Genomic DNA, 12,797 nt, shown 5'->3' with positions numbered 1-12,797 from the left:
ATAGAGGCTGTGCATTGCATACAAAAGAGTATAAAAATATTGCCTTGTGAAGAATGGTTCAATTTTTCAGTTGCACATGAGAAAAATATGAATAATGAAATACAGTGTCTTACACGGGCTATTGTACAATAAAAATGTACAGCACTGTAAAAATAAACAATATTGCACAAGATAAGTGCCACAGAAGTTATGGATATTAGTGAATGATGACATAAATAATGGAGCAGTGCAAAAAGTATGTGTATGTGTTGTTGTGATGTGAAAACGTCAGCACAGTGCTACATTAAATGATGCTGGAGTGATCCAGTCTGATAGCTGGAATGAAGGAAGGAGGGAGGGAGGTACAGGTGTCAGTTTGTGACACGGCTCAGTCTCCAGTCCAGCTGAACTTCAGCCTCCTGGTCAGTTTCCAAAAATGTTTTTTCCAACTTGCAGTTTTGTTTAGCCATTCACCAATATTGTTAGTCATTGTCCACACAGTCTCATTACTTTATGAACTTAGTCATTCTATTACTTAGCATGATTGCAGCTTTATCATTTTCAAATTCTTGCAGAACCCACGACTGCTTGTGCAAATCTTTGTACAATGCATGTGTCCCTTAAAGCCTCAGAAATATCTGTCTCCAAAAGGCTCAATTTAATCTGAACGTTTGATCCTTTATCTGTGAATGGTGCCCTGTCTCAGGCCATCACTGTAACACCATACAGCTGAGAGAGGACACCATATTATGCTGTTTAAATGCACAGCTCTTTAACGCTGATTGCACAGTATTTGCAATAACTGCCAATTTGTACAGTAATTAGAGCCTGCTTTACACTGAAATATGGTCATTTAAACAGTGAAGTGAAATAACGTAAACTTCCAAAGGGCTTCCGCACTGCCAGGTTTAGTTGTCTTTTGACCTGCAAATCGACAAATTAATTGCTTACCTAATTGGTTCTCAGGACCTACAATAATGATGCATTTCCAATAGATTTCGAACAGTAAAGCTCTGACGTCTTCTAGTGGTAAAAATGTAAAACTACATCACAGTAGATATTAGATGATCAGCATGAACCGAGCTTGAATGAAGGGAAGCCCTGATCTGTGATTCTTAAGGGGGGATGTAAAAGAGAAGAGAGAGGGAGGGAGGAGGCTCAATATGTAGCCTAAAATGTTAGGAATTCTATTCAACGAGCACTTCTCGATACCATCTCTTCTTTTTGATCAGCTCATTTCAGTCACAGAAACATCTTCCTATGCATAGCCTACTTTTGCCCATTTGAAGTTAGGCTTCACATCAGGATCTGACTGTTGTGTTTGCAATGGGATTGCATGGTTAGGCTAACATTTTTTTTCTCAAATAATATATTTATATACTGAAAGTTGTTTCAAAGACATGCTGCCCGTTGCTTTCACTTACCATGCACCTCCATTTCTTTTTGATTCGGGACCCCTGGCCTCCCTGGCATAGCGCCTCAACTTCCCAGACTACACCGCTTCTTGTGCATCCGCCATATTGCCTTCGCCTAAACGCGCTGGCTGGATCGGTTCGTACCCGCAACTGAAAATGTAAGTACAGAAACAATAATTATTAATGCAGGCTAGGAATAAATTGATTGTATTTTTCTGTGGTCGTATATTACGACCGTCCACATACGAGCTTGCTACGGTTTAAATATTTGAAATAAGGTTCCTAAAGCATTTAGCTTACCTCAAGAGACTGGTGCGTCGGCTCTTTCTCTGTTGTTGTTTTTCCCTCTGTCACAGCGACAAATTACATTCACGACTCCCTCGCAATATTTTATATATTAGCTTTTTTTGTCGTTGGCTGTAATATGTGACTTCAAACGAAGGACCTGACGTTTCTTCTTTGTCTTCTGCCGGCTACATACATGCTGTATATTAAGCTTATTTGCCTCTAATGTTAGCGTTACGAAGAATAGCTAGCTTCGGTGGTGGCTAGTTAGCATTAGCCGAACCCCACAGATTTGTAATCTGTGTGCGGTGTCTGTCTATTAACTGCAATTGATTAGTAAGTAACAATAAGATGGAGTGAATCAAATGCATAGCTACACCTTATCGTGTGCTAGCTAGTAAAATTAAAGTTATATAAAAGCCAACAGCCGTTAAGAACGTGTATCTAATTTAAGTCAGTAATTATAACCTATTGGGTTTTGTTTATTGACATGAATTGGTGATTACGATACAGAGAATGTGTAAATTGTAGTTAAGACGACCCAAGCTCCGTGTCTCCGTTGTTAATTTTGTTTTTTTTTAAAGCCTTTGAGTAAAGATCAATTTGCCTGCAACCACCCAGTGTGTTTGATCTGGACCACCCCCACTTTCACCACGTCTGTCACATGTATGGCAGCATGGCCACACAACTCGAGTATGAATCTGAGCATAGATTAGAAATTTTGACACTCAGGTTTCTGGGTTTTTCTTTTTTTAACGACTATTAGGCAGGAATGTAGCAAAAGTAGCCTGTCAGGCCCAGTTATCCCTGGTTGACCCGAAGATATTTCGGTCGTGAATTCAATCTATGCACCACCCGAAGGTCTCAGGAGGCATTGACAGGATGCAAACACAATACTTTGAATTGTCAGTTGAACTAACTTGAGATATTTGGATTATTGAAGACACATGCGATTCCTACATGCCCAGACTGCAGCTCTGTCATATGGAAAATGAACTTCATGCATGCATGTTCTCTCCTCTTCTTTTGTCAGTTGGGACTCAAGATCAGTATTTATTCCTGGGTTGTGACAGTGTAATGTTGCAACATTGTTAAGAAATGTTGAAAATTAGATTTTTGAAACACAAACTTACAAATTGATGTCTTTAATAAGTAGGCATAGTGTCAATATTAAAATCCCCAGTCTCTCAAATGGTGCTGTCTCTTAGCATTTATTTAGTTTTAGCAATCACCTTTAATATTCCAGACCTACAGGGGTTAGACACAGTGACATAAATACATACATGTATGATGTATTCCAGTGCAGGCTTCATGCATTTAACAAGGATTTCCCAACATTTTGAGTAGCCTGCTAGGAAATGTTTGGGAGCAAGAATATTTCTTCTGGTCATGTAATTGTTATTTTTCTTTTCCCACAATTAATAAACAAATGTGTTACTGAAAACATGACAATTACAATAAAACAATTAAGTATTTTATGCAAGGTTTAAATCTAGGTAAATTTAATTGGGTGATAAAGTAGTCTTTTTCAACAAGACATGAAATATGTGTAGGACACAAATGCTGACGAACAGCATTGTAAAGTTAAGGTGTTCAGACCTCGAGAGTCTTCTCAGTCACTGTGTGTAGTGTCCATCTCTGAAATACGAAGTTCTTGAAACAGCTTGGTGTAAACTTCTCTCTCCCCATCCATACATGCTACTACTCTAAAAACAAATGAAGTGATTTCTATTTCATTCAAAGCAAAATACCACCAAGTTTTAGGTATACTATATGTGAACAGTTGAAAATCAAATCTGGATGAGAAGTAAAATAATGTTGTGAATTATATTGATTTGAAAAGTTTGTCAGTTTGTATTTATGTCACAGCATGTTCATTTATGCATATGCCTATTAATTGCACTCAAAGTGTTGTTGATGCACAATGACGTTTAGATAACTTTGTGAGAATACTAGCCTGTAGTCTGTGTGTGATTTATGATTATCTTGTTTGACAAAGCCGTAAGCCTGTGGCTACAAATACACACACAAGTGTGGTCCTAGATTTGTTTGTAGCAGCTAAAGCTCTCTGACCTTATATCACCAGCTGTAGAAATGGATTGAATTGTCACTCCAGGCCGAACTCTTGTTTGTCTTTGTCATTGAAGACGTGCTTGGTACAATTTTATGGAATGGAAGCTGCTGTGTTGTTCAAGTTTAATTTCCTAAGCTTCTTTGTCTATGAAATGCACAAGACAAAGCAAAATTGTTGAAATGAGCAGCGACTGAAGTAAAATTTAGAAAAAAATTGTCTGATGTATTAAAATAGGGCAACTATTCAGATGGATTTTTAGATTAAACCAGTGCTCACACCTTTCAAATAATCATTTAATCAAGTTATTCAGGTGCAGCTAAATTCAGAAGGCAGAGGGGGTTGCCCATTAATTGCAGGGTTGGTGGTTCTTTTCCTCCAGTCAGATGTTTACATGTCCTTGAACGAGACACTAAAACCCAGTTCCTGCTGATGGCCAGTGCCTTGGCATGGGAGCTCTGCCACCAATGGTACATGTGTGTGAACAAGAGGAAAATTGTGTGTTTGTTGTGTGAAAAAAATGTTGAAAGAAAAATGTTTTTTTCTTTCAAGGTATGCCCTAAAATAACATCACAATATTTAGAGTATTTCTGTGAAAATGATATTCTTGACAGTATGATAAAATACAGAGAACATCTTGCCAAAGCTTGAGCGATGCTATGCTGAGCCAGTATAGTTCGTCTGCTTGGTTTTGAACTCACCATAAAGGTTGAGCTCTCCTCATGGGATTTTTGGCTCTCCTTGTACTCAACTGGGTGCTTCTGCTTGAAGTGGTGAAATAAGTTTGTTGTATTGCCCCTTTTGTTGTTACAGGCCTCTTGCACTTCTTACATGTTACTGTGGTTTGTTGTACATCTGATCCTTTGCAACCAAACCACTTCCAGACCTCTGAAGTTGCTCCCCTTTTTGAAGCGAACTCCTCCACCTTTCACAGCTGATAGCAATGCAACTTTCTCTTTCAGCCATGCTTGTTGTTGCTGTGCGTAACAGTATGATGTCATTACATCATCAATATTGCCATTATCACAACATGAGTTTTTAAAATCATATCAAAAATTATACAGATATTATCGTGATTGATACCACATGGCATGCCCGTTGCAGAGAAGCACTAACAGTGCAGCACATTTATTTGCAGCCAACAATTCTCACTCGTAATCATCACCAAGTCATCATGGCATCCCAAATTTCCAAGAAAATGTAATTTTGTTTTTGTGTTTCAGTGTTGCAGTGATGACTCAGACAGTTCAGACCAATGGGGTTCAACCCCTCAGTAAGACCTGGGAGCTGAGTCTGTATGAGCTACAGAGAACACCACAGGTAACAATTCATACCACATCACTTCATTTAGAAAAGTCTCTTATCAAAATCATTTTGCACATGTTTGTTTCTAAACAGAGTTTTATCAATCACAGAACATGTCGATATTTGCATCTGGTAGACGTACGTATTTCTAAAGCACATCATCATCAGTTCATTTCATCACACAGCTATGAGCTACAAAGTCAGCTCCCCCATGCTCCTGAAAATAGAAAACCAAGATGTGTAATATCCAAAATGATGACTATTCTGTTGCTGTGGTTATGAGATTTTTAGGACATAAAAACATGAATCAGACCTGTGAGCTCTATCTGTGTCAGTCATGTACCACTCCACAAATAGATGTATCTTTGTGTGTACTAAAAGTCATCTCGATGTGTTTCGTACTGGCACAGGAGGCTATAACAGATGGACTGGAGATAGCAGTGTCGCCAAGGTCCTTGCACAGTGAACTTATGTGTCCTATCTGTCTGGACATGTTGAAGAACACAATGACAACCAAAGAATGTCTGCACCGCTTCTGCGCTGATTGTATCATCACAGCTTTGAGATCTGGGTGAGTTTTACCACTGAGTTGAAAGCAAAAGAGCCCCTTCTGCCCGTGCGGTGCTATTCAGCTTTCTAATATGAGCTGTAAGTTGATGGTGATGTACTGGAGCTTATAGTATGTACAAAAATACCTGTTTGGTACAGCATCAGTGTTTATAGGATAGTTTTTTTTTCATGTATGTCTTAAAACAATGCTCCCATGCCCAAATGCACATTAGAAGCATTGTTGGACCCTTTAATTGTTCATCCTGTCCATTCCGACCCCAAAGTTAAAGCACTTTCATTGTAAATGGTGAGATAAAATCCAAAGTCCTGTTAATGTACAAATTACTAGCTGTAGCTGGGATGTTTAGGGATGTTTTCACAGAACAAAGACTGTGGATTTTGTCCCCCTTCACTTGCATTTAAATGAATTTAGTTCTCTTGAGAGTGAGACTGCGTGTATTATTGAGATTCAGCAAACTACGAAAATTGTGACTAGTACTCGTCAAAGGCTAGCTGCTGATGTCGGCGCTACTGAAGTATGGATTTACAAAGCCTACTCACACCCCTAATGTGATCCTTACAGAAGAAACTGGAAACATTATGATAAACAAGGCTATAGTTGGAGTTATGCATTATAGGTTTTGTACTGCGTTATGTCCTTTTTTTTCCCATTTATTTTTGCTGACATTACTGGCTCAGGCACAATGCTGGGAGGGAGGCAGACTCATGGCACTGAACCCGGTATTAAACGGGCCCCAGAGTACTGATTGTGAAACTGTGTTTGTTAAATTATCTTTTCTGAATTGTCTATACTAAGGTTTACATTTAAGCCACCAAAAATGCCACCCAATTTTACGGGCTCGGTGGTCCACATGGCCAGTGATTGAAAATATAAGACCTGTCCCTGTAACTTCAGGTCTGTTCTGATTGTTAAAAATTCTGATGACTGCCTACCTAAATAAATGAGAAAAAAACCCCCAACACAATTAAAATAAAGGAGAAACAATGGACTGGGTTGTGGCAGGATTTCACCACTTTCACTACAATGTGCTTTCGGCTCAGCATCACTGCCTGCCATTATGAATCCGGATTTAATCCTGATAATATTCAGGGTCATATTACCTCACCACACACTTTGGAGCTTTTAGTGGCGCATGGTTGTCTCACTTTTTGGTTTCAAAAACCAAGTCCATTTTCTGTGTCTGAGGGAACATCAGCTTGCGAACAGTGGCAAAGCAGGTTTGTCTCTACCTGATGTGTTGTGATTGGTGTGGTCATATTCAGATTTTACTGGTCACTGAAGTTATGCATTTGAACTTCACTATATATTTATGTATATTCTTGAGCATGTTAGAATATAAAAATAAATAACCGTGTAGCTGACCACCAGTGTCGCTCTTAGGCCCATCAGTGCTGTTAGAGCAGCCATTCTCAACCAGTGGGCCGTGGCCTGGTTACACATGCAGCCTGAATCACCAGTGAATATTCTGGTTTGACTCGTATTTAGTTTTTCAGAAGTTCAGACAGGAATTATGGTTTTGAAATGTGTTGCATTAATAATAGGATGTTGTATTGGCACAATTATTTTAGCTTTTGATGATGAAAATGTCTGTCTCCCTGTCTTTACAGTAATAAAGAGTGTCCTACCTGTCGTAAAAAGCTGGTGTCCAAGAGGTCGCTGCGTCCAGACCCTAATTTTGATGCTCTGATTAGTAAGTAACCACACAGGGGTTAAGGGAGGTGTAAAATGTCCTAGATTTTTGCTTCATGTTCATTTTTCCCATTTCAGGCAAGATTTATCCCAGCCGTGACGAGTATGAAGCACACCAGGAGAGAGTGTTGGCCCGTATTAGCAAACACAACAACCAGCAAGCCCTGTCCCACAGCATAGAAGAGGGGCTGAAGATACAGGCTATGACCAGGTAAACACAATCTCAGCACGCACAAATACTGCAAATACACTTAAAGCACTGTCTGCTCTAACACGTTGAATTTGCTTTTGTTTTTGTCAGACTGCAGCGCGGTAAGAGACACACAGTGGAGAACGGTAGCGGAGCGGAGGACAATGGAGACTCTTCCCACTGTAGCAACGCTTCTGTCCACAGCAACCAGGTATGTTATGGTGCTTAAGACATTATCAAACATGAATGTGTTTTGTGTTCCAATGCGACAAGCAAAGGAAATGCCAAACCTTAGGGATGCTGCTGGGAATCAGGTATAATGATGTGACTGGTGAAAATATTTAGTCATATGGGTGTCATGGCTTGATTGTGGAGCCCAGTTAGTATTGTGTTGTGCTAAACCAGTGTAATATGAGAAATTGAGTAATTGTAGAGAAGCACACTGCTTGAATTAGGATCTTCAAAAGCACACTTCTCTTTCAGGCGTGTTTTGTCATCATACAAATCCTGTGTGTTTGACCATTTTCCCCCAGGAGGCAGGTCCAAGTATTAAGCGCACCAAGACAAGTGATGACAGCGGCTTGGACATGGATAACGCTGCTGAGAACGGGGGCGGGGACTCTGTGATTGATGGTGGTGCCAGCGAAATAGAGCTGGTGTTCAGGCCACATCCCACCCTGATGGAGAAGGATGACAGTCACAACAGGTAGTGTCACCCGCATACAGCTCAAATTGAGCCTCATACTGTTCTTACCAATAAGAAGCAGGAGAGGACTAAACTGCTTTTGGTTGTTAAGGGGAAGCCAAGGTGCAGAGGACATTTCAAATATCATAAAACCAAATCTGTCCACTGTCTTGTAGCCGTGGTATCGTTTAGATTTCTTTTTCATTACCTATAAAAAGTCGACAGTGAAATGAATGAAAATATGCCAGTGCTGTAACTGTTCCTACATTTGGAAACAGCCAACATAAAGAACATTGTCATTGCAGTGGCTAAGCAGTTGAACAATACACCCTAACTAAATATTAACTTGTGTATATAATAAACCAACCTAACTACAGCCAAACTTTGTTTTAATGATGGTTAGACTAAATGTGATAAGTAAAGGATAGCAGCTACATTTTAAAGCCAATGTGGGAATATTTATTTGGATAAAGGTACACAGAAAGTAGCCATTCTACAACTGCTGTGTATTATAAGCACATGCTGTTGTGTTTGAACTTTTGTAAGACAAGAAGGAACCAAAGTCTTTAGCCGTGGATGTTGCATTCACTGATCTCCCTCTGAATTTTGAAACATAGCCCATGTTGGACTAAAGTCTTGAGCACCCAAGCACATGTACATACTCATGTACATGTGCATGTACTCGTCAACTGTGCCCACTCGCTCATTAATGCACATTTGTGTTCATGCACGTGTCTGCAGCGTGGAGTTTGTCCCTCGCTACATCAAGACGTCCGGTAACGCTACAGTGGATCACCTGTCTAAGTACCTGGCTGTCAGGCTGGCTCTGGAGGAGCTGAGAAGAAATGCAGAGGCCAGTCCTGTTAATGTGGAGGCAGCTTCAGAGAAACAGTACACCATCTACATACCTACTGCTGGGAACCAGTTCACTGTGAGTACACACACACACACAGTGATCATCGATACACCAAAAACAGCACTCACAGCTGCACTTACTTCATGTGATTTCTCAACACTAACTCCACTTTTGTGTGTAAGTAACTTATATGTACAGACGAGTGTTTCCCCTCACCACTGTCTAACATCTCTTGGTTGCAAAGTATTATACAAATGTGTTGAACTGACATAGTAATAATAAAAATAAACTTTATTTGTATAGCGACTTTCATACAAAAATTGCAGCGCAAAGTGCTTTACAACAAAGAAATCACATGCACCAAGTGCTTCATGTAAAAAAAGACAGAGTGAACATGACAAGAGGGATAGAAAATGAATGAAAAGTGAGATGGAGAATAAAACCCACTGATAATAATAGAAAAAATGAAGTTAAAAATAGAGTACATGGAATGCATAAAATCAAGTAAAATGCAGCATTTTAAGAGAAGTGCAGCAGTCTGAGGCAGAGTGACGTAGTTTCAGTCTGCATCAGGAAGTCACAGTGAGCTAAAGGCTGAAGTGAAGAGAGACGTTTTTGGCTTTGTTTTAAAAAATATTCAGCTAGCTGCCTCCCTGATATCTATAGGCAGTGTTTCCAGAGCTTTGGGGAGTAAGATCTTTCTTTCAACAAACCAGCAGCAAATGATGGAAGTGTTCTTGAAGGCAAATAGTGAACCAGGGAGTGAGCAATGTCCATTAAGGGCTTTGTATACAAGGAGGAGGACCTTAAAATCAATTGTGAATGTTACAGGAAGCCAGTGCAGAGCAGCTAAAACTGGACTGATGTGCTCTCTGCTCTTAGTTAATAGTCGAGCTGCAGAGTTTGAATCAGCTGAAGTCTCTTAGTGTTTTTTTTTTTTTCGAGAGTTATGGTCATCTAATCGGCTTGAAATAAAGGTATGAATCAGTTTCAGCATCTTCTTGATTTATAAAAGGTCTCACTTTAGGTATGTTATCCTTTAAGAAAGAGGAACTCTGCTAGTGCAGGCGAAAGGAGCGAGGAGGTCAATTGTAGGCAGTGATCAGGGTCAGAGCGGGAAACCCTCGTGGATCTTTCATCTCTCCAACTCTTTCCACAGGTTCTGAACGGTTCCTTCTCCCTGGAGCTGGTCAGCGAAAAGTACTGGAAGGTGAACAAACCCATGGAGCTCTACTTTGCTCCTACTAAAGAACACAAGTAGTCACACATAAAAACACACACATACACGCACACACCAACACATACACACACACTAACACGTACACACACACACACACCAGTAGGAACACATGGACTTGGCTACACCTGCGCACACACAGACGAGAGGAGAGGAATGTGTGTGTCTGAAGGAGATGAGAGGGGTTGGTGAAACCCTCTAAAGGACTCTTGTAAAAAGAAAAACCCTTGTTTTATATTCTCTGTCTCTTTCTCTGTATCTCTTTCTATCTTTCTCTCTGTAGAAAGTAGCAGATCAGTACAGCAGCCTGCAGGTCAATCAGAGATAATGGACTGCTAACAGTGGTTGTAGATTCTCTCACACTCTGAAAACCAGGGTCCCTGCACAGTCTGAACCAGCAATGAGCTACTTTCCAAGTAAACAAAGTGTATTGTCCGATGTGTCTTCAGCAAAGGCCCCTTCATGCTGTGTGATTTTGGTCTTTACCTGACAAAAGTTGACAACTGGGAGAGAAACATGGGGAAATCTTAAAGAGCTCAGTAGCTCTAGATGTTTCCTTTAACGTATTCTTATGCACATTTTCAAGTATCGCAAATCAAAAAAAAGTTGATAGACGGCAAAAGAAAATAGATCCTAATTTTTGCAAGAAAAGAAAAGTTTTTCGGGGGATAGACACACGAACATGAACTCCTGAGACTGATCAGCAGTTTCTGCTCAGAGAAGAGAAGAAGAGGAAGCCCTTGTCGGTGTCCTGATGACCTCTCAGTTCTCCTCTCGTGGATGGCCAAGGCGGAGGTTTTGTTTCTTAGTCTTTCAGATTTCAGATGTGTGCTTTTCAGCTGCACACACACATGTAAGGTGACATATGACTTACGTGATGTAAAGGAAGGAGAGGCCATAATTCTCATCTTCTAGGCAACTGAAATCTTAAAAGTGAAATTCAGTCACTATTGAATACTTCAGTTTCAATGCTGAAATATTTGACTTTGTAAACCATCTATCTGAATTTATCTGATTTGATTCCCGTCTTTAAATTTCAAATCATTTCAAGTTTTGCCATTTAAAAAACTAGAGACCCCAGACTGCTTTCTGATTCTGTAGTCTGGGGTTTCCAGAACTCGCCTCTCTTGGACCACATGATTGAAGGAAATTAGACAGATTGAAGCTCAGTAGATAGTCGAATGCTCAAGTAAAAATTTCTCATTGTGACAATCTCGGCAAATCGATGTTATGATGTTGAGTTACGCTTGGAGCCGACTTTGATTTGTGGATGTGAAAACAAACTGAGCAGCTTGAACATATTTAATATTTTGCACTTGAATTTTTTGTGTGAATTCATGATCCCTAAAATGTTTTTGGAATTGCAAGTACTTGAAATGAGCTGGTGGAAGCCTGACAGGAAGTTCAAACCATATAAAATGAGACTGGTGCTTTTCAAAGTAAAATATTTCAATGAATGTTTCTGGAATCAGAAGTGATACAGATCGCAGTCAGGATTGTACATTGTGACATGCTGTGATCACATAGTGTAGAGGGGCCTTGAAGAAAGCACCTGTTGAACCATGTGTTGTAAAATGTGTGTCCACACTGAGGAACCTGACAGCCCTGACCAGCAGCAGGCAGTGGAAGCATGTCCAGTTGCACCTATATAGTGATTTGAAGCTACTAAGATTGAAGCAGGTGAATGCTTTCTGTTTAGTTGTGTAGTTTTTGTTTAGTTGTGTTCTTTTCCCCCCACATGTCTCTGTAGTCTTTTAAATAAAACTAGAGAATGTTAAAGGTTTGAATGGCTGAAATCTGTCAAACTGGGTCTCTATAACTGGATGGAGCTCCGGTCCCTCTACATGCTTCCAGTGTGACCACATGATCACGGTCCAGCTGCACCATCAGGCTTTGGGTCTTGTGTACAGCAGAATAACTGGTCTGGGACTGCGTGGGGAACCTGCGTTGTGAGAATGTCGTGGCTGCTGTCCTGATCTGTTGCCTGTAGGATCAAACTGTTCTCTGATATCTGTGGCTGCTCTCTATGGCTTGTCCTTTTATAAATGTCTTTTGTAACATGGAGAGGAAGGAGTGTGAGTGATTGGAGGCGGGTGGGGTGGGAGGGTATTTTTGCAGCAGCATAGACAGTCACACCATTATTCAGCATCTCCTCAAACCTTCCCCCTTTGCAGTTTAATCACCACTGACTCACCAGTGGAAGGTGATGGTCACTGGAAACGTTTTTCAGATGTAAAGAATGGACAGCGACGCGTCTTCATCTACAGCTCAGACATGACATCACAGAGCACGTTAGGCCATGTTTGTCCTCGTTGTGTGTCTGTATGAGGACAGACACATGGGTTCAGTGTTTTAATACAGTTTCGGTCTCCGTGTAGCTAACTGAAGATCAGAAACCCCAGATCATTTGTGACAATTGAAGGGTGTGAGAGCAAGAGTGAGCGAATGTGAAGCCGAACATGTTTGTGTCATAAAGGTCCTGTTATTTTACCGCCTTGTGTTATGCCACATCTG

The 12,797-nt window shown here is 40.4% G+C and overlaps 1 protein-coding gene across 1 annotated transcript; it reads left to right on the top strand.

The window, feature by feature from the left end:
- The first annotated feature begins 1,504 nt into the window (after nucleotides 1-1,504).
- Nucleotides 1,505-12,066, top strand: rnf2 (ring finger protein 2). Its single transcript, XM_041949976.1, has 9 exons — nucleotides 1,505-1,552; nucleotides 4,974-5,070; nucleotides 5,466-5,626; nucleotides 7,234-7,316; nucleotides 7,394-7,526; nucleotides 7,617-7,716; nucleotides 8,039-8,211; nucleotides 8,932-9,121; nucleotides 10,206-12,066. The coding sequence occupies exons 2-9, from the start codon at nucleotides 4,984-4,986 to the stop codon at nucleotides 10,305-10,307; spliced, it is 1,029 nt and encodes a 342-aa protein (XP_041805910.1). The 5' UTR covers nucleotides 1,505-1,552; nucleotides 4,974-4,983; the 3' UTR covers nucleotides 10,308-12,066.
- The last annotated feature ends 731 nt before the right edge of the window (nucleotides 12,067-12,797 follow it).

Source organism: Chelmon rostratus, chromosome 12 (assembly GCF_017976325.1).
Source record: "Chelmon rostratus isolate fCheRos1 chromosome 12, fCheRos1.pri, whole genome shotgun sequence".
Classification (NCBI taxonomy): Eukaryota; Metazoa; Chordata; class Actinopteri; order Chaetodontiformes; family Chaetodontidae; genus Chelmon; species Chelmon rostratus.
Note: the sequence above shows the minus strand (reverse complement) of the source record. Positions and strands in the feature narration are given on the sequence as shown.

Bases quoted from the DNA above. Each gene is read 5' to 3' on its own strand.
- rnf2 (XM_041949976.1), top strand. From the start codon at position 4,984: ATGACTCAGACAGTTCAGACCAATGGGGTTCAACCCCTCAGTAAGACC. The intron at 7,317-7,393 runs GTAAGTAACCAC...TTCCCATTTCAG, and splicing joins TAATTTTGATGCTCTGATTA to GCAAGATTTATCCCAGCCGT. The intron at 9,122-10,205 runs GTGAGTACACAC...CTCTTTCCACAG, and splicing joins CTGCTGGGAACCAGTTCACT to GTTCTGAACGGTTCCTTCTC.